The sequence below is a fragment of the Sebastes umbrosus genome, chromosome 1, assembly GCF_015220745.1.
Source record: "Sebastes umbrosus isolate fSebUmb1 chromosome 1, fSebUmb1.pri, whole genome shotgun sequence".
In the NCBI taxonomy this organism is placed as follows: Eukaryota; Metazoa; Chordata; class Actinopteri; order Perciformes; family Sebastidae; genus Sebastes; species Sebastes umbrosus.
In genome coordinates, this window is record NC_051269.1 from 35,404,054 (window position 1) to 35,425,267 (window position 21,214).

The 21,214-nt window shown below is 38.8% G+C and overlaps 1 protein-coding gene across 1 annotated transcript in view; it reads right to left on the bottom strand.

Moving 5' to 3' along the window:
• Positions 1 to 5,596: 5,596 nt before the first annotated feature.
• suclg2 (succinate-CoA ligase GDP-forming subunit beta) overlaps positions 5,597 to 21,214 on the bottom strand; it is a 136,633-nt gene continuing 121,015 nt past the window's right edge. The window contains exons 10-11 of the mRNA XM_037774093.1: positions 20,067 to 20,187; positions 5,597 to 5,991 (exon numbers count right to left, since the gene is read on the bottom strand). Of these exons, the coding sequence (XP_037630021.1) occupies positions 5,879 to 5,991; positions 20,067 to 20,187 (234 nt within the window). The 3' untranslated portion in view covers positions 5,597 to 5,878. The remainder of the gene's footprint in view (positions 5,992 to 20,066; positions 20,188 to 21,214) is intronic.

Consider the following 21,214-nt stretch of genomic DNA (forward strand, 5'->3'; position numbering starts at 1 on the left):
AGCTATTAGTGCTGCTTACTGGCTGCTAACAGCTAACGTTAACCAGCTCTCATCCTGTCAATTACAACACAGGAGGTGTCTACATTATGATGCATTCAAGCTCTATTCAGTAAAAATGAGTAGGCAAAGGTAAATTCAAATGTTATGATGTGTTCAAATGTAATGTTGTAGTAAAACAAAATAGTTTTTGGTGAGAAACTTGAATAAATCCAGTTGTTTGAAGATGTTCTCACAGTAATATAAACTAGATAATAGAGAGGGAATTATGATAATTATGTTTAACTTCCTAACAAAAAACAGAATGCAAATGGTAATAAAAGAGATTGTTTTACTTTTGTTTTTTACCGTGGTATCGAATTGGTATCAAGAATCGTGGAATTTCACTGGTATCGGTGTCGACTACTAAATTTCTGGTATCATGACATCCCTACATGGAAGGAAAGCAAAGCATGATGGGAATGCTAACAGCTCGGCAGAGCAGCTGCACTGGAAACATCCCAGTAATTCTTTTAGACCAAACTCGTGTGTTCAAACTTTGCAATTGAGAATAAAAGAGACCCTCAAATTGTATTGAACGTGAGATGAGCTCGGAGAAAACAAGACATTGTCATGGAAAAAGGAAGATTCAGGAGGTATGTTGCTTATTGCAACTTTTTAAATCTGCCTCCTCTTCGCTCAATTTCTCGAGACAGCCAAGGTAATTTAAATCGATTCCGAGTCCTTCAATTACAGACACGCTGGCAACAGTTTGGAGAGAGGGAAATGGATTTTTCTGCTCATCTGCGAGCCAAGGCCAAATCTGAGGACCTCAACGGCAGCTCGCTGCCGACAGCCTCGACTCCTCCTTCACTCCTGACGTGTTTCACTCTCTCCCACACTGTGTTGCTTCTCTCCCCATAAAACCTGTCAGCAACTATTTTTTATGATTTCAGGCTGGTGGCAACACAATAACGCCTGTGGAGAGGTGAGGCCAGACCTGCTCTCTTATTTTATATTTCTGTGAATAAGAAGAGGAAAACAAACAAGCAACATTTCCTTGTTTTGATAATCCCATGGGGGAATAAAAATGTTCACCGTCTACATACAAAGCTCTCAAGAACTTACATATGTTCACACTGCACACCAGGGTGAACACATCAATACGCTGACACACATACAGGACAGAATCGACCACACACATGCACACACACACAACCTGTTATCTGTTCACTGTCTGGTCGACGGATGCAGAGGCAGAAAATTGTAAATATTGAGCAACCCCTTGTCCCTGAAAGATGAGGTACAATAGCCGGAAGCAATTCATACCGTTATTGCTTTATTATGAACTAATATGTTCATAGCTGTTGCTTCCGAATGACTCAATAAATATCCAATCCTTCCTGAGAGACGGCCTTGACCCTGTCGTCTGAAAGAATGCTTTTCACGAGTTCTGGCTCTCCCAACACGCTTAAACACTGAAGGCAGCTTCATAAAGTGGCAATTACCGTTCTGACATCAATACAGAAACGCATAAAAAAACTGCCGCGTTTTGAGAAAGCAAAATGGACAATTACAGAGACAAAATAAAGTGAGCCACCAAGGGTGAAAAATAAAACTCCCCGGGCATAATAATTCGGCTTAATTAAAGGAGCAGCCCGCCCACAGGGTCGTTTAAAACAACACCCATTTCTCTCACCTCCAGAGGTATTAGCCGAGTTAAAAGCAGCCGGCTACATGATAGAAGTCTTCAGGTTGACCTCCAAAGCTTCTTTCCTCCCTCATCTATATTTATATGAAGGAGCGGCACTAATTTTGCCAAGTAAATCAGTGTGCACATTTCGTTGTGACCTCCAGCTTGACACTGAATTAAACAATATCAGGCCCCGAGAAGCCCGCTTTAACAAGCCTTAAATTCCTCCGTCCAATCCATCAGCAGGGATATTTCTGACACACGGAGGGAAGAGCATGAAATAAGGCAATTATTGAACCCTTCAGCCCATTTCTACGGCTTGGCTGGCTGGCATGGTGCAGCACAGAGCCACAGACTTTGTGTCTTGAGATGACTCTTGGTGATAGGGATACTTAAAATTAATAAATAACAAATAAATTATAGCAGTTAGCCAACAATTTCACTCAATATCCCGCTCTACTTTGTGCCAAGGTTGGCAGTTAATACACAGCATGTCACTTCTAACTATATAAGATGTCTAGCAACCGCCACAATTACCAGAAGGCCCCCATCTGGAGTCCTCTTGACTTTGCCCGATAAAAAAACAACTTACTAGTGTTTAAAGGGCTCCAGTTTGAGACGGTTTTTCTCGGAGAGTTCCTGTCAGAGAAACACTCAGAGAAAACCTCCTGGTGCACACAGGAGGAGAAAAAAAAAAAGCTTTGTGTGTGTGTCTTTCATGGAGGTGGCAGTCGATCCTGTGTGTCTGGGCGTCCTCTCAGATTGCCTGACAGATAATCCATCACACAGTCAGTGTGTCTGACAGGAATAGGTCTCAGTCAACTCTGTGTCTCTCTGTTCTGCTCACACAGGGCCTATGAAGGACAGTCTCTCCTCTCAAGTCTCTCTTGGGACGACACACACTTGAGTTTCATTAGAGGACTGAAGGTGTGGGAGTCGAGGAGTTTAAATGTGTGGGTACCAATCCACAGATGAAAAGCAAGGCAGAAGAGAAAATTGTGTAAAATACGTATATGATATGGCATGTTTTTGCACACTGCATGAGCGAGTTCTTGGAAACATTGTCAAACTTTTTACACTGCTGCAGATTAATTCTAATCTAATCTGTTACATTTAATATAATAAACAGAAAGATTAAAGTCTTTTGAAGGAATTGGTATAATTTTGTCCTTGCATTATCTTTGATTAAAAGGTTTTTAAGTAGGGCTGTCAATCCAACAGAGCGTTTCAGACAAAGGGTGAAAAGAGGCGCTGCAGCACATCCGATTTGAGAAAAGTAAAGTGTTGTGAAAGTGAAAATTGAAGAATGGAAATTAGTAGAAACTCCAGATACAAGTATGCACTGGGAAATAAGCGTACTAGGTCCTCTTTAACAACAGAATTGGTAACAGATATTTGGTTTAATTTTTTTATTTAAAAAAAATGCCAAATATTTTATGGTTCCAACAGATTTGCTGATTTGTCTTGTATAACAACGATTTTTACTGACAATGCAAAATTTTATTTAGCAATTTTAGTGAACTTTGGACAAAAGCATCCACCAGATGAATAAATGTAAATAGGATTTTGGACTGTTGGTTGGACTTAACAAGACATTCGAAGATGTGAGGTTGGATATTTTTTATTGTTTTCAGATGTTTTATTGACTAAACAAATCGAAAAAACAAGAGCTACAGCTTTCACTAGCTACCACGTGGCTTGACCCATCAAAACAAAAAATGGACTCAAAGTAAATTATTTTTAATGTGGTACTTTGGAGGGATTATTGATAATCTTTTATCAATTCTTGAGTGTTAAAAAATTGTTAAATTTAGCACTAAATCTGTGTAACAAATGGTATCAACCTAAAATTTCTGCAACAACTTATGAGACATAATAGAGCATGGGAATGGCCATCATATACTATATTTCTATCATAATACAAAACCATTTTACACTTTTACAATTTATTTTAATTAATTAATGTATCAATGTTTATTTCTGATTTGTGACTAGAACAATTTGACACACAGTGCTGAGCTGCATCTCAAATTAATCTCCAGGTTCCCAGCTTTTAGATGATGTACACCACTTCTATGAGACATCTACTGCTGACCTGCTATCCCTCTCTAAAGACCACCTGTACCCCCCTAAAAAAAGACAAAAACGGGTCTATTGTGGGTCTCAGAGGGGTTAAACTAATATGTGTAACTGATCTGGATCTTATCGTAGTTTGAAACTAAATATATTCGACTATGTGACCGTCAGACTAAACACAGAGTCAGTTGATCTAAAGCAAAAACTTAATATGCATAATGCAGTAGTGATGTTGGCAAAGAGAAAGTGAATTATTTGGAAGAAGCACCTATTGTATATTAAAAGGTTATCTCAAGGCTGGACTGTGTGTTTCTTTGCAATGGTTTCGGCCCAAAGGCACATAACTGTAACAAAAATGCTGAGTGTCTGCTTTCCCCCACTGATATTACATTTATTCTGCAAATTTGCTCCCTCCTGTAAAAGCCAGTAGAATTAGTTTTGTTCCTAACTCTTCCTTACTTTCTATCTGCTTCTTCCTCTCATTTCCCCCCCGCCAGGTAAATCTCATGTGAAGTGAACAAATAAACCGTAGTCTTGAAATATTAGTTTTTAATCTCTCAAATTATATACACAGTTTTGACACTGTCAATATACATTCATGATCATAAAAAAGTACAATTGTATTTTGATTTTGTTTTTTCTCAACACTCCTCTGTATGAAACTACTGCTGGTACTGAAAGAGTTTAGATAGTTTACAAATCCCTTTAGCCGCCATGAAGTAGGCACAGATTTAAGTAGTTAACACACTTTGTTTGCCACTTAACAATTAAGACATGATGTACAAAATTCACAGCGTGGGTATTTCACCACCTCATTTGATACACCGATAAGGCAACGGATGGATTAATGGATTTGTTTGTCACTAAGACAACAGACTGATCGAACCAAAGTTACCTGCTCGCTGCCTTTCGTTTTAGCTACAAGTGCCATCAAATGATTTCACAAGAACGGGCTGTTTTCAGTCATACTGTACCTTTAAAGTACTTTAAAGTTTGGGTGTTTTGAAGTGGGGTTGTATGAGGTACTTATCCATAATAGGTGTATTACCTACAGTAAATGACGGTCGGCGTGCCTCCAGAATCGAGAAACAGACAGGAGTACCGACACCAGAGCAAAGCAATACAGTGATGTGGACGGAGACGGCAGAAAAACGTATTCTAGCCACCTAAAAGAAAGGCTCACTTTAAAAAGAAATCACTATCGGTTTAAGTGTACGCTATATTTAGAATATTTTCACCGCTTTATTTTGCCATCAGACTGCCCTTTCCTTCTCCTTTCCGACGAGGAACCGAACTGAAAGTGAAACTTATCTATGCTCTCTCCAAAGCCAGCAGGCTCAGATGACAAAAACAGGATAGATACGTTTCACTTTCAGTTCAGTTCGCCGTTGGAAAATATTCTAAATGTAGCATACACTTAAACTGATATCAGTTCTTTAAGGTGGCTAAAATAAGTTTATCTGCCGACCACATCCACATCACTGTATTGCTTTGCTCCGGTGTCGGTGCTTCCGTCTGTTTCTCCTAGCTGAGGGTATGCCGACCGTCATCTACTGTAGATAATACACCTACTATGGATAAGTACCTCATACAACCCCACTTCAAAACACCCGAACTATCCCTTTAAGTCAAGGATGGAGCTGAAAATCTTTCTTAAAAAACATTCCATACAAATGTCAAAATATGCAGAGAGAAAGACGCATCTTTCGCCTCGGAAAATGGAATGCACAAAGTGTTAGATCTCTATCCAATTTCTGACAGAGGGCGCTAGAGATTTATGATATTCTAGGACAAGATTATGTTAAAAAGCCTCAGTGATTTATTCCAATTAATATGCATTAAGATGTTTTTTTTGTTTTTTTTGAAAGAAGTTAAAAGCAGCTAATTTTCACAGCACAGGTGAAGTGAGTGTAAAATTGTAATTGTGTTGATAGAGCACCTCAAAATCTGTCATATACTGAATTGGCATCAAAGTACTATTTGGAAGCTAGTGTTAAAACCACAAAAAAAAGTAAAGGCTTGAAGTTCGTGGAGGTCTGCATGTGAAATAAGAAAAGGCTGACGGTGATGATCCGGGTGGATGTTGGAGATGGGTGGACAGAGTGTGGTGAGGTTACACTAACTGACAGTTCCCTATTTCTTGATGGCGGCCACGGCTTTCTTGGCGGCGTCGTCCAGGTTCTCTGCTGCTGTGATGGGCAGGCCGCTCTCCGACAGGATCCTCTTGGCCTCGTTGACGTTGGTGCCTAGAAGACGCGGGGAAACACAAGTGTTACAACAAGGCAACAACAACAAAAAAAAGACACAAAACTGGCTTAACAAGGTTGAACCTGATGCACCATCTGCACTGATGTAAAAACCATTCTGTGTGAAAGACAAAGAGCTCCTTTGGAGGAATCAATGCACATGATGACAGATGGAGTTATGGGTGAACGGTGGCAGCTTTGTATGTGAACAATGTCAGTGTGGCAAGAAGGTGAGTGTGTGTGTGTGTGTATGTGTGTGTGCTCCCCTGGCTGCAGCGAGGTCAGGGGTAGCAGGTGCTGGGTGATACGCTGGCGTCCATGCCCCGGTAGACCCCCAACCAACCAGAGACAGAGAGACACCCGGAGACGCTCTCCACAGCCCCCGAGGCTCTACACACTGAACTGGCTGCCTCCCAGCTCTGCACACTGCGCAGCCAAACACGAGCCTGACAAGCCTGTCACAACACGGGGCAGGGGGCGCCGCGGTGGACGGAAGGACACCGTGAGGGAGAGGACGATGGTGGAAAGAGAGAGAGAGACGGAGGAAATGAGAGGGAAAGAGAGAGAAAGAGAGAGAGGGCGATAGAGCAAAAGGTCAAATGAAGCAGAATCACCCATGCTGCTGAAACAACAAAAGCCAGCTGTTTATGTGGCATTTACTGATTTCACACATGAAGACATGATGGCAAAGAAAAGGCCATTTACAGAATCGGTCTGATCTGGTATCAACAATTCTCTACTGGAATTTTTTTCTAAATACATCCCATTATGAGGGGGCGGCCCCTCTTGTTTTTTCCGGATATTATTATTATTCTCCATATCAGAATATCAGCCTTCCCAAGCATAGAAATAAACCAAACTTTGTACATAGGTTCAGTCCTATGCCAAACTTCCTCAACTGGCCTTGTGGGCTAATAGTCCTGATGGTGGCGCTACAACAACCGTCTAAAGTTTAAAACTTTGAAAATTCATAACAAATCAGTTGTACGTGCTAGCACTTTGCAACTTCCACCAAAACCCAAGTGAGCAGAAATGTTCATATGCTTCGAGCTGGCAGGAATTATGAAGTCCATTACTCTGTTTTTCTCAAAAACTGTAAAACTACAGAGTCTATAAGAGGAGATTGCAGTGCCTTTAGCCAGTCAGCCTGGTCTGCCAGACGTTCAAGAGAGTGGAATATAATTCCTATTGACATCAGACAACTAAACACTTCTTTTCTTTTAGTACCCAATTAAAACAATGGATGATTAATACAGTCAGTCAGCACTAAACTCTCTTTTTGCTGCTTCTATCTATATGTCCTGCTTGTCTGCAATATTGTTTTAGATGTATAAATGTGACTACCGTTTCTACTGCTTTTAACAACCGTGTGTCCTTTTCCAACTTTTAAACTGCATGTCCTGTTTTATGTTTCTGTTCTGATGTATGTTAGGATGCTTTCTGTAACACCTTGGCAAGGGACAGATGAAAAATAGCCTTTTGGATAATTCTGGCATTTTATTTAAACTAATTTGCACTGTCCCTTCACAAATAAACTAAACTAATTAAAACTATCTGCTCCAACATTTTCTGCTCAATTGACACAAAACTTGCTACGCTGCATCTTCAGCCAGATTATTGAACAATCAAAAGCTGAGCCCAGAGTGCATCAAAACGTTTAGTGTAAACAGCACTGTACACAGCTACGGCAAAGTCTCGCTACATAAATCTCCACTGTTCACAAAAATAACTAATAAAACTTTGAGGAATTTTATCTCAAAAACTGCATTTTGACAGTATTTTGAATCCTATCCTGTAAACCATCGCAGTCAGTTCTTATTTTTTATTTTACTTCTTATTTACTTATTTATTACTTTAGAAATATAAATATTTATTTGTAATTACTTCCATAAAGGCTTTTCTTATTTCAGATAATCATGGGGTCATCATATACTGCACCACTGAAGAAGTCAAACTGCATTGTGTAATCTGATTACTTTGTGCTAAGTCTATCATCAAAACCACTTTTCACCAAATAAGCACCCTTTTTCAAAACTATACTCCTCATTTACATATTTATAAATGTTATGCCCTACATGTATAGCTGCAACAATTAGTCCATCAACAGAAAATTAATAATAAGCAATCATTTTGATAATCAGTTGATTGTTTAATTCATTTTTTTTAAAGTGAAAATGGAAAAAATTATCTGGTTCTGACTTCTCTAAAGTGACTATATGTCTTCTATGATATTAAACTGAATCTCTTCAGGTTTTGGGTTGTTGGTCAGACAAAACATTTGACATTTTATTGACCAGATGATTAATAGAGAAAATAATCTGCAGATTAATAATGTAAATAATAATTAGTTGCAGCCATACGTAGACGTACAGTATCTACTGCATATGTGTAATTAAAAATGTTTGACAATAATTGCCACTTGTGTCTCTCTGCATTCACTGTGGACAAATCTGTGCGTGTGTGTGTGTGTGTGTGCACATGCTCCGACGCTTACAGGTTGACCTTAGCTCTCTCTGGCTGGCGTGTAATTAAGACTGCATGATATGTGGATTCTCCGGAGGCCCGGCCACCCTGATCAATAGACCTTTCATGAGGAATTCTATTACCAGCGCCACTTAACGCCTAATATTTCATCTCTTTTGTCCAGCCAGATAATAAGTCATTCCAAACACATTTTTTTTTGCAGGCTCACACTGCAAACAATCAATTCTTGCGACGTAATTAATTAGAATAAGAGCAGGAAGAGACCTTGCTCTGGCACATAAACAGGGGATCGGGTGTCCCAAGTCATTTTCTCATCAAATACTGTAGCGGGGAATATTCTCTCTCCTTCTGTGTGCACAGATAAATCTACAGTCTCGATGCTGTCGCTAATAATGAGGACGGGGAGGGGCAGTACAGTATGCTTTACATTCAATAGGCTGACCCGTGAACTTCATCGGGATTGACGGATCCATATTATCATACTGACAGGCTTATCTGTCAGATGATTAAAACAAAGTTGCAGCACAACAAAGTTGAAACAAGAGGAGATAAAAACTGCAGGAGAGAAGCTGCCCACAGCAAATACATAATGCAAGAGATACTCTGAAAAGACAAATATGCCTATGGAAAGTGTATACAGCACTGAAATAAAGTAAACAACGCATGCATTTCTGCTATTTTTTCATCCCATAAATATTCATGAGAAGCAATATTGTGCGCGGCGTTGTTAAGACTCTGCATCTGTGCGACCTGTGTTACCGTGTAATGTGTGAGGGGGGGAATCATCACACATCTGTGGGAGTGAGAAAGAAGACGGCATGTGCTTATGTGGGTCTTTCTCTGCATATGTGAGCGTGTGTTTGTGTGTGAGCTGAGTGCAGTTCCACTGTGAGCAGTAGGGAGCACTGATAGCTCACAGCAGCTGAGGCAAGGACAGAGCCCAGCTGGATGCAGCACCACTAGGTGAGTGTGAATGTGTGTGCGTGTGTGTGTGTAGAGTATGCATAGTATATGAATGTGTGTGCTCACCTGCAGCCACTAGGTGCTGCCAGAGACCTTCTCAAGGCCTGGACCCAGACACACACACACACAGTAATATAAATGTACACTCACACCAAGAAAGACTTTAAAAGAAAATACCATGAAATTAACAATAAAGACTGACCTTAAAATGGACAAAAAAGATTTTTTACTTTTGTCGCTCAAAAACATCACAACATACACAACAATCTCCAGGGTGTTATGGGGTTATTCGCAGTGGGCAACTCCAAGGTCTGAGAAGTGAAGCCAATGTGGAAGTGCCTTAAACTTGCATTCTTTCTACCAGCCAGCAGGGGGCGACTCCTCTGGTTGCAAAAAGAAGTCTGATTGTATAGAAGTCTATGAGAAAATGAGCCTACATCTTTATTACCTCAGTAAACATTGTAAACATGAGTTTATGGTCTCTATCGCTAGTTTCAAGTCTTCTTCAATACAGCATGATGTTCATTTAGTAAATTATGGTCCCATTTGGAGTCAAATAGACCATAAAGCAGGGGATGCTTTAGGGCGTGGCTACCTTGTGATTGACAGGTCGCTACCACGGCGTTGTCTGGTCTGGGAGTTGTCCGTGTTTTTTTCGTTTTACAACTTTAACCTTTTCACAGTGTGTTTTCAGTTCATGAAAGTTAACCATAACCTTTTTGGTCGCCTGAGAAAGTCTTATTCAGCGTTCGGTTGTATTTAGCTCCACCCTCTCGTGTCACTTCTGGTTCCAAGAGACCAACATGACGACGGCCAAAATGTTGAACTCAAGGCTTCAAAACGGCAGTCCACAAACTAATGGGTGACGTCATGCTGACATGTGGTGCCTCATTTACAACATGGGATTCCGTGTACACGATATGCTTGGTGTTCAAGTGGTTAAGTTGTGAGAACACCGCTGCTAAGCAACGGCAATATTAACGTTACTGCCGGTGTCTAGAAGCCACAGAGGCTAACAATTTAACAAGCTGGCAAATGGATAACATAATGCAGAAAATGCAAAGGCATAATGACAGAGGAAGAAGATGAGGCTGTTGGGAATTTCAACATTTTCCTCAGAGATATTATAGAATTACGAAGAAAACCAATATACGACTGAAATTACAATATATTCAGTTATTATGCATCAAAATATTAACTTCCATGGCCTCCGCCATTTCTGACAATGTCAACAAACACGTCACAACTCGTGAAGTTGGAGCTTTCAGAAACATTCCACTACGAGGTTGTGAACACGACATGAGGGAGGCGTTCATATGGACTCTTCTCGTGAACGCGGTAAACACGACCCCATTTAAAGGCACCATACGTCCACTTCTTATATACAGTCTATGGTTATTCATCACTAACAATGTCTGTTAATTACTAGAGGTCTGAACTTTGTTTTCAAACAAGCAACCTGTTGGCGATGGATAAGCTGACGAACCTCACAAGACAGCTCAGCTCCAAGTCTTTACACACACTTCTTCAAGCCAAAACAACAAAACACCAAGCTTTGTGTAGGTATTTTTGTCATTTGATATATTGCCACTTCACACAACATATTTCTGTTGGATCTCACCACTAATGAGCCAGCTTACTTGTGTGTATTGTGAAAATGTCACCGTAATGTGCGAGTCAATTACAGGCCGCCATATTTCAACAAGATAATAAGGCTTGGGGCTGTGCCAGAGGCTTTCGCCGGAGAAGTTCTGTTGATGCTGCAGTTCTTCAATTTGTGACTAATTCTGTCTTAACAAGCAGAGTTTAGTGAAGCTAAGATCTGATGAGAGGAGAAGACTCTCCACAGAGTTACTCATGGTTCCTTATACTGTATATCATGGGGAAGACCAAGAGTGTGTTCTTGTATAAGGTAAAGATAAGAAAAGAAATGATGTGAAGCTTGATGATCGAAATCTGTTTCTGTGGTTGTGAAGTGAGCTTGATACATTTGCTCTGAACTAAGGCTGACCTAAATGCCCAAATAGTACACAAAATAAGGAATAGTAATCCCACATTATTCATTATGCATCAACAACATTAATTATTATGACGGATAGCGCTGTAGTTGTGTGTAGAGGGTGTGTGTGTCGTTGAGGCCCGGGTACTGAAACGCAGCAGAGGAGATTGATAGACAGTCTCAACAAAGCCAGGTCTTTATTTTATAGGTTGTCATAGGCTACATGCTATTTATCTATTTTTTATTATTTGTTTATAGGCCTACATATCATTTTTATGGGCTGTGGCTGTAATTTATTTTAATGTGATTATTGCACATTTTGTCACCGTTTTCATTTCAATAAAAAGGAGAATCCTCGAAGTCCGATTTTTGTCCTCATCTCTCATAAGACAATAATAGCAAAGTAAAAGTATAACATAAGTAAATAACGACCACAAGTTTGAGGAAAGTTTGACAGCTTGTGTTGTCGTCGTCTTCCCTCCTCCCAGAATATTTCTCACGGAAAGTTCAAAGCCCCGAAGGTGGTATATTCGAGACAGCCCTACTCTGACTGTGTGGCTTTTCACAGAATAAATAACAGCATCTTTATTTTACAAAAGAACAGTTGAATTCGTAAGTAATAAAACAACCTTTGTTCGATTCAGCACACAGAGGTTTTGTTGCTGCAGCCTTACTTGGTCTGGTATGATTATTGGTGGCTAATGTCAGCAACCTTTAGCTAAAAATACGACATTAGTAAGTCAGTTTGCTGACTCTATGGCCCAAATCCAATCAGGCCCCTAAACCCTCTCTCTACTCACTTTCACTCGTGGAGGGTCCGCCATATTAAGTGTCATCCCAAAATAATTATCGGGGAGTGGAAGTGGGACGGTGGGAATTTGTTAACATGAGGCTTTTATTCTGAAATATGTGCCGTACATTGTTGTAGAACATGCAGTGACTTGCAGAGCTCCATTAATGAATATATTACGGGGTTTTAATTGTGGATTATTACTATTATTTACAAATTACCACACGTTTCTTAACCTTTCTCTGTCTAAAATAAATATAAATGACATTTATTATGAAATGAAATGGCCATTATGAAAGGCAAACTATGTCGAAAGAAAGGGCTGACACGCAGCTGGTGTGAAACCGCCACGCGCTGTTGATGTGGGCAGTCTGGCTAGGGCGTTAGGGGATTTTTTGTCCACTGGGCAAAAGGGGTTTTAGACACTTTTTAAAGAATTTACGTCACAGCGAGCGATGACATAAAACACCAGTGGCTTGGTGTCTGGCCCTGCTACCTTGAATAACTGGTGTTAAAACATTTCCTTTCATCACTAAATGTCATCATACTTGTTCTGACTTTCACTGTTAATCCTCATAATCATCAGTACCAAACAGTGAGAAGTTTCCCCTTCAGCCAAAAATGGATGAGGCCTGCTCCTCCCTCCTTCCTCCTGTGTGTCAAACATCAAATGCTCCTCATTTGAACGCAGAGCGAGATTCTCCTGAACGGTGTAGACGCGTTTCCTTTGATGTGCTAGCCAGTCATTAATCAATGTTTTCATGTTTCTTATGTTGTCTAGACTCTTTTTTTCAGAGACAGGTAAACACTATAGCTACGTATATTAGATTTAAAGAACATCTCTGACATTGACAGTTTAGAAAATTCATCTAGTCATTCAGGTTTTTAATCCATGTTGACTCCGATAAAGAACCTCTTCGTATTAACAAATAACATCATTGTATTCAGTTTTCTGAAGCAAGCATTCATTCTCATGACCCATCCAATTCTTGTCTGGTGCTTTTTGGAAGTAAATAGTAAGAATAAGTTGCACAATATATGAAAGTAAGATAAAACTGGTTACTGTTTAATATTAACAACTATCAACTCTCAAAGTTAACGTGATAATAATGCGTTAATGTAAATTCGTTTTAACGCCACTAATTTCTTTAATGCATTAACACAACTTGTGATTTCGATCTTTTGGAGGTGGTAGTGGGCTCAGTTTTAAAGCTAGAGTGAAGATACTGGTATCATATGAAACTAAGAAAACCTAAGGAATCCATTGGTACCAACCATGTCATACTAGCTTTGTAAAAAGTAAATAACGCTCCAAACTTTGGTGAGAAACTGGCGTTGCCATTTTCAAAGGGGTCCCTTGACCGCTGACCTCAAGATATGTGAATGAAAATGGGTTCTATGGGTACCCACGAGTCTCCCCTTTATAGACATGCCCACTTTATGATATCACATGCAGTTTGGGGCAAGTCATAGTCAAGTCAGCACACTGACACACTGACAGCTGTTGTTACCTGTTGGGCTGCAGTTTGCCATGTTATGATTTTTTATGCTAAATGAAATTGTTTTGTGATGTTAATTGATTTCCAATAATAAATATATACATACATTTGCATAAAGCAAGCATATTTGCCCACTCCCTTGTTGATAAGACTATTAAATACCTGACAAATCTCCATTTAAGGTACATTTTGAACAGATTAAAAGAAAAATGTGCGATTAATTTGCAATTAACTATGGACAATCATGTTACTAATAGAGATTAAAATTTTTAATCGATTGACTGCCCTATTAACAACTAAATATTTAGTATATGTATAGATTTAAAAGACTAAAAAGTATCAATTGACTGTTAAGATATATCAGTGTCAAAACGAGCCAGTGCGTGCATATTTATATGCAGCACATCTCTATTAAGGCTGCACGATATAAAGAAAATATTTAATATGCAATAACATTGTTGAATATCACAATAACAATATTACTTGTGATAAATAAACAGATATTATTCAGTTCTGCCTTTCTGCTGCTTTCAAACTGCTGGTTATAAAGTACAACAAATTGGTTTATGATTTGAAAAAATGAAAGGAAATTATTCTTTCTTTTATTGAACAAATTGAACTGAAAACAATGGCACGTTAAATTGTTTAATTGTTGTTTTCTCCTGATACTCTCCTTCAACTACCTCAAAAAATCCCTGAGTGCAATATCGTCTTTTGCGAAGATTTTCTCTCAAGATGACATCACGATGACGATAAAAATATTTTGTGCAGCCCTAATCTCACCATGTGTGTGTGTGTGTGTGTGTAGATGCATATCTGTTTAGGTGCGCATTAGCTGCAGCAGATGGCTATTTAAGCTTCGATGACACCGTCGGGACTGAAAGGGCCATCTCAACCTTACTATTGGACCTCGTGTCTCTTTTTAATTAAGTGGGAGAAAAATGGCCAGATCTCCTTTAAAGGGGAAAACAGCCACCGCCGTCTGACAGACAGTTGGGGAACGGCTCGGTAAATCAATAGGCCAGGGAACAGAGTTAAGCGAATGCAGTCACCTTTTTTTCTCCTGGACCCTGAGGGCTATTCAAGGGGATTTTTTTTTCCATAGTGGCAGACAGCATCCTCACAGAGCAATATGTCCATGTTCAAACTGCGGCCAAAGGGGGCAGTACAGTCCTTCCTCATGTATCTCTTCCTATCAACACCTTAAATATTTGTGTGTCTATACCGTCTGTGCTGAATCTGTGGCCTAAATTCACGTTGAATGAATTTAAAGTGTTAAGACTGTAGCCCACAAACTGGGTGCGTTTTAGTTGGACTCTCTATCAGTCCACAACCCTATCAGCTAATTCAACCCTATCAACATCTAGACAACATGGCCCCTTCTCCTCCACATGTGGGAATACATAACTCTCCACCAATGTAATCAACCCAGGCCTTTTAAAAAGAGCCTTCCCAATTAAAAGTGTGCCAGTTAATCCATTCTGATCCCGTTGAAGAGCGCTGGGCCGTTCTCACTGCCCTGCACTCAGCCTAGCAAGCTGAGCTGATTGATTCTGAACCAATCTTCTCCACAAGACTGCGGGCCCAGGATGTAATGACCCACAGCTAAAGCTTGGATTAGGCCCGGGCCAGGAAAACGTGGTTGGACCGACCGCCAGCAGTGACCTTCTGGACTCAGCCTGTTTGTGAGTCAGGTTGAATTACACGGCCTCGTATGAGAAATGTGTGGCGACTAATTAAGGGTCCGCTTTGATTGCCAACCCGGTCGCTTCTGAGGCGACACGTTTCAGGAGTTGTGTACTCACTCTTCAGCCACATGAACACAGACAACGGATATAAATTACACAGATGCATATTTTAAAACCTTGAGTATTTGATCTGGCGCTGTAGCTGCAGGGATTAGTTGATCGACAGACAATCGTTAAAGTAATTTTTCATGCAAAAATGGCAGAAAATATGGAGATTACCTGCTTTTCTTAGTTTTATATCATATTAACCCTCCTGTTGTCTTCGGGTCAAATTGACAAGTTTTCAAACTTCATAAATATGGATGTCTTTCACCTAATTTTTCAGATCTTTTTTTTTTTTTCTTTTTTTTATTTTACTTTTTTTTCAGATCTTTTTTTTCAGACTTTTATTTCAGACTTTTTTTTCAGACTTTTTCTGTCCGAAATTTTTCAAATCTTTTTTTTCAGACTTTTTTTAGATCTTTTTTTTTAGACTTTTTTTGTCCGAAATTTTTCAAATCTTTTTTTTCGGACATTTTTCAGATCTTTTTTTTATTTTACTTTTTTTTCAGATCTTTTTTTTCAGACTTTTATTTCAGACTTTTTTTTCAGACTTTTTTTTCAGACTTTTTTTTCAGACTTTTTCTGTCCGAAATTTTTCAAATCTTTTTTTTCAGACTTTTTTTAGATCTTTTTTTTTAGACTTTTTTTGTCCGAAATTTTTCAAATCTTTTTTTTCGGACATTTTTCAGATCTTTTTTTTTTTTACTTTTTTTTCAGATCTTTTTTTTCAGACTTTTATTTTCAGAAATTTTTCAGATATTTTTTTTCAGAAATTTTTTTTTCAGACTTTTTTCAGATCTATTTTCCAGACTTTTTTTGGGGACATTTTTTCAGACTTTTTTTTCGGACATTTTTTCAGACTTTTTTTTCGGACATTTTTCAGATCTTTTTTTTTTCCGGACATTTTTCAGATCTTTTTTTTTTTACTTTTTTTTCAGATCTTTTTTTTCAGAATTTTATTTTCAGAAATTTTTCAGATATTTTTTTTCAGAATTTTTTTTTTTCAGACTTTTTTCAGATCTACTTTCCAGACTTTTTTTTGGGACATTTTTTTCAGAATTTTTTTTCGGACATTTTTTCAGATCATTTTTTTTTTACTTTTTTTTCAGACTTTTATTTTCAGAAATTTTTCAGATCTTTTTATTCTGAATTTTTTTTTTCAGACTTTTTTCAGATCTATTTTCCAGACTTTTTTTTGGGACATTTTTTCAGACTTTTTTTCGGACATTTTTCAGATCTTTTTTTTTTAACTTTTTTTCAGATCTTTTTTTTACAGACTTTTATTTTCAGAAATTTTTCAGATCTTTTATTTTCAGAAATTTTTCAGAATTTTTTTTTTCAGAATTTTTTTTTTCAGACTTTTTTCAGATCTATTTTTCAGACTTTTTTTTCAGACTTTTTTCAGACTTTTTTTTGGGACATTTTTTCAGACTTTTTTTCGGACATTTTTCAGATCTTTTTTTTTTTTAACTTTTTTTCAGATCTTTTTTTTCAGACTTTTATTTTCAGAATTTTTTCAGAATTTTTTTTTTCAGACTTTTTTCAGATCTATTTTCCAGACTTTTTTTTGGGACATTTTTTCAGACTTTTTTTCGGACATTTTTCAGATCTTTTTTTTTTAACTTTTTTTCAGATCTTTTTTTCAGACTTTTATTTTCAGAATTTTTTCAGAATTTTTTTTTCAGACTTTTTTCAGATCTATTTTCCAGACTTTTTTTTGGGACATTTTTTCAGACTTTTTTTTGGGACATTTTTTCAGACTTTTTTTTCGGACATTTTTCAGATCTTTTTTTTTTTTACTTTTTTTTCAGATCTTTTTTTTCAGACTTTTATTTTCAGAAATTTTTCAGATCTTTTATTTTCAGAAATTTTTCAGAATTTTTTTTTTCAGACTTTTTTCAGATCTATTTTTCAGACTTTTTTTTCAGACTTTTTTCAGACTTTTTTTTGGGGACATTTTTTCAGACTTTTCGGATATTTTTCAGATCTTTTTTAATTTCATATAAATTAGGTTTAGTGACCATGAATTCCAAAAAAAAGTGTAAAACTCGTGGTAATGAGTTGGAATGAAGTTGGCCAAAAAGGTGTAATACAGAATTGGGTGATAATTTATAATGTATGCTTTAAAAACAGTCAAACCAGACCGGGTCAATTTTGACCCGGGAAGGCAAAAGTTGCATGGGCGACGGGAAGACAACAGGAGGGTTAAGGTGAAGATCTTTGGGTTTTGGACTGACAAAACAAGACATTTAAAGACATTACTTTGGACTTTGACAAACTGGGATGGACATTTTTCCCTATTTTCTGACATTTCATAAACTATAGATTAATCGATAATGAAAAAACTTGTTAGTTGCAGCTAGGCTTGTTGCGGTAGTCGTTGTTACCAGCGTTACACGGTGGTCGGGAACACACCGATTACATTACGTATCCACCGCCCCCCACCGTCGTTTTGGTTCAGATTTGGTGTCGAAGCGAAAAGCAAAACGCGCCTATTTGGCAATATTTCAGATTTAAACCCAATGCTATAAGAGAACCGTAACGTTAATAAGGTTATCGAGGTGAGGAAGACAGAGCGGTCACAGCCGATGTGCGCGGCACAACGGTGCCAGGTTGACCGTTGCTGTCCCGCAGCAAAAGCTGGACCGGGGAGGCCAGACACAGCCACACGACGGTAAAGATCAAAGTAAGCGCGCTACACATATTGACCGTCATCTTTTCTTGTAAAATGTCCAGTGTAATCGATAACACTGATGTTGTTACACGTTTATTAACCGGTGGGAAATTTTCCTCACCGTCACATCCCTAGTTGCAGCCCTAACTGGCACCGATTTGTACGTGTTAACTTTGTGTTATGTGCAGTGGTAATTTGTGGGATTTGGCTTTAAGCCACACATCTGTTCTTGTTATAGCTTCAGTTTTGGTTCAAAGTTATTTCAGACCAAAGAAAGGTACAGTTTGCTTTTGTTTCGGGGGAAATAGTGAAAACAATGTCACAAATTCTTAGGGGATGGTGATCATTATCCTTTGCTAAATGTAACTCTCTCTAGGTGCGTATGTGTCAACAACAGGCCTCATTTGATTGACAACAAAACCTTCAGGTGTTAATATGACAACTCAACTTTCCGCTCACACTCTGAACAGCAATGCCTCTCTGTACTGCACTGTAGCGCCTCGGTGCACAGTGGGGTTCTAGAAACAGCTTACGCGCCCTGACCTACAAACCATATTAGCAGAGTGCGAGAGGACATACAGTATGAAGGGCTGAGGGCTAACAAACACACACACCCACACCCACACACACACAAACACACACTCTCTGCTCCGGACACACCACTCAGCAGGATCTTGACAATTAAGCTAACCACCAACTGGCCCCGCGCCTCCGGGAGTCACCGCTGCCATCCCACACACACCCAACCGAACAGGTTTCATTAGCATACACAGGTGAAAGGTGAGCCAATCAGTGCCATCTCTACTGTTATTCTGGCTGGCACTAATGACGGGTGCGGCAAAATGTGACACGTTTGAGAAATGCACTGCTGTTCTTACTGGGACGCTGGGCCGCAATGAAGATGGATAGGCTCCAGAGAGCACAGCAGTAATAATACAATGGCTCCCAAGTTTAAAGCAAGGTGGGAAAGAGGTGCTGTAAATCCTGCAGCACTCACAGCTGTTTACAAATTACACTAATATAATAATATAATATATACATTTGTCACTTCAAAACGGTAAATAAATACATTTAAAGTGTGATATAACTGGCTACATTATCAGTCATTATAAACCTGGGTTTGTATGCTTTATTCCATGGAAGTTAAAGCTAGTGGCCATATGGGTTGGGGCTAGCGGTCAGGAAGGTCACAGTGATAACCAGAGCTGCAAGGAAAGACCCATTTGAAGACATGGTGAATAAAAGCACTGGCTTTTTAAGATTCATGCATGATGTTTTTTTCCCCTGTTTTTTTAGATTTAATTTAATTAATTAATTTATTATCTATGTATATATTTTATAATTATATAATATATTATTATTATTATTATTATTATTATTATTATTACTACTACCATTTTTTTCTCCTTTGTTTTTTAATAATTTATTTTTCAATTTACAGTTATCATATGTTATCATATGTACATATTATGTTATTTGATATGGTTCATGTTGCTGTAGTAATTTTTCTTAAGGAAACAATAAAAAACCTGATTAAGAAAGAAAAAGATGTATGTCAGGTGAATGCAAACAGCTCATCAAAAATGAGTGACAAGTGCTGGAGGTGTGAACTTGGTTTTTAAATAGTAGCTTTAAGGCCAGTGTCATTATCCAGCATCATCAAATCCTCATTAAGGTCAAGTCCTTTCAATCCAGCCTAGATGGAGGTCAATGGTCCGTGGTTGTGAGGGGGATGATGCGCATTGTTTATTGTGTGAGTGTCAGTGGGGGGCGGCTTGCTAAAAGGGTCAGACAGGTTAAACATAGATTTCTTTGTGTGTGTGTGTGTGTGTGTGTGTGTGTGTGTGCATGTGGGTGTGTGGGTAAGCATCCCTACCTTCAAGCCGGACCACCAGCGGCACCTTCAGCTCCAGCTCTCGACAGGCCTTGGTGATGCCGTTGGCGATGATGGCACAGTTGACGATCCCGCCAAAGATATTGACCAGGATGGCCTCAACCTGAGAGAGAAGACAATGAATACATGATTAAATAATAATCCAGTGGTGGACACAGCTGTGAACAAAAGGAAAGCAGTATTGTACAAAAAATGAACATTTGTATTGTCCAACATTCATAATGATGGGTGAACAAAGTTTGTCAAAAACATAGACAAACGACACGTCTAAACTTCCTCCCTCTGTACAAAATATCTTGGATATGGGAGCTGCCATCTTGAGATTTTGACATCATTTGGAGCCAGAGTCTGCACAGTAGGCTCTGGCGAACTTTGGTACTGAGGTCCCGCCCACACACCCAAGCCGAGCCAATCACGAGCCGAGCATGGCCACAGCTTGTTAGTGTGAGCCACCTAGCTGCTACGTTAGTATCATGGTAGCTGTTTGGCTAGAAAGACACAACAACTAACCATAATATCTCTATAACTAGATTAAACTGGCACATGTTGTATTACACAGACTGGTGACGTTATGGAAAGTTAAAGTGACATCTCCTTTCTCGTACTATTCCCGAGCCTCCGGCTGCGCTACCACTTCCCTCAGAGCAGCTGTCAATCACAGCTGTCAATCATGACGTCTCACCCCCTTTTTATAGCATACATAAACCAAATTTATTAGAAAAATAAACACTTGAACATCCATTAGCATGATAAGAACTACCTAAAGGGACAGAATCTCTTTGGAAAAAATGTATTTGACATGTACTTTGACTTTTTAGTTTTTAGTTTGTCCCATCTGCTAACATGGAGGGGGCAGGATTTAGGACCTATACTGCAGCCAGCCACCAGGGGGCGATCAAGATGTTTTGGCTTCACTTTTGGGGAGATATCATGTCGTCTATCTTTATATACAGTCTATGGTCCAAACTGAAGCACAAAACAGTCAAGCATTGACAAATCCTTTGCGAAGTTCTCATAGTGACACTCGTATATGCCCAGTACAGCTGGAAACACATCGGTGCAAAACTAATTGTTTCAAGATTGAAATCTCACTACTAAGGGAAACATTTACTAGAGCAGCCTCACCACCA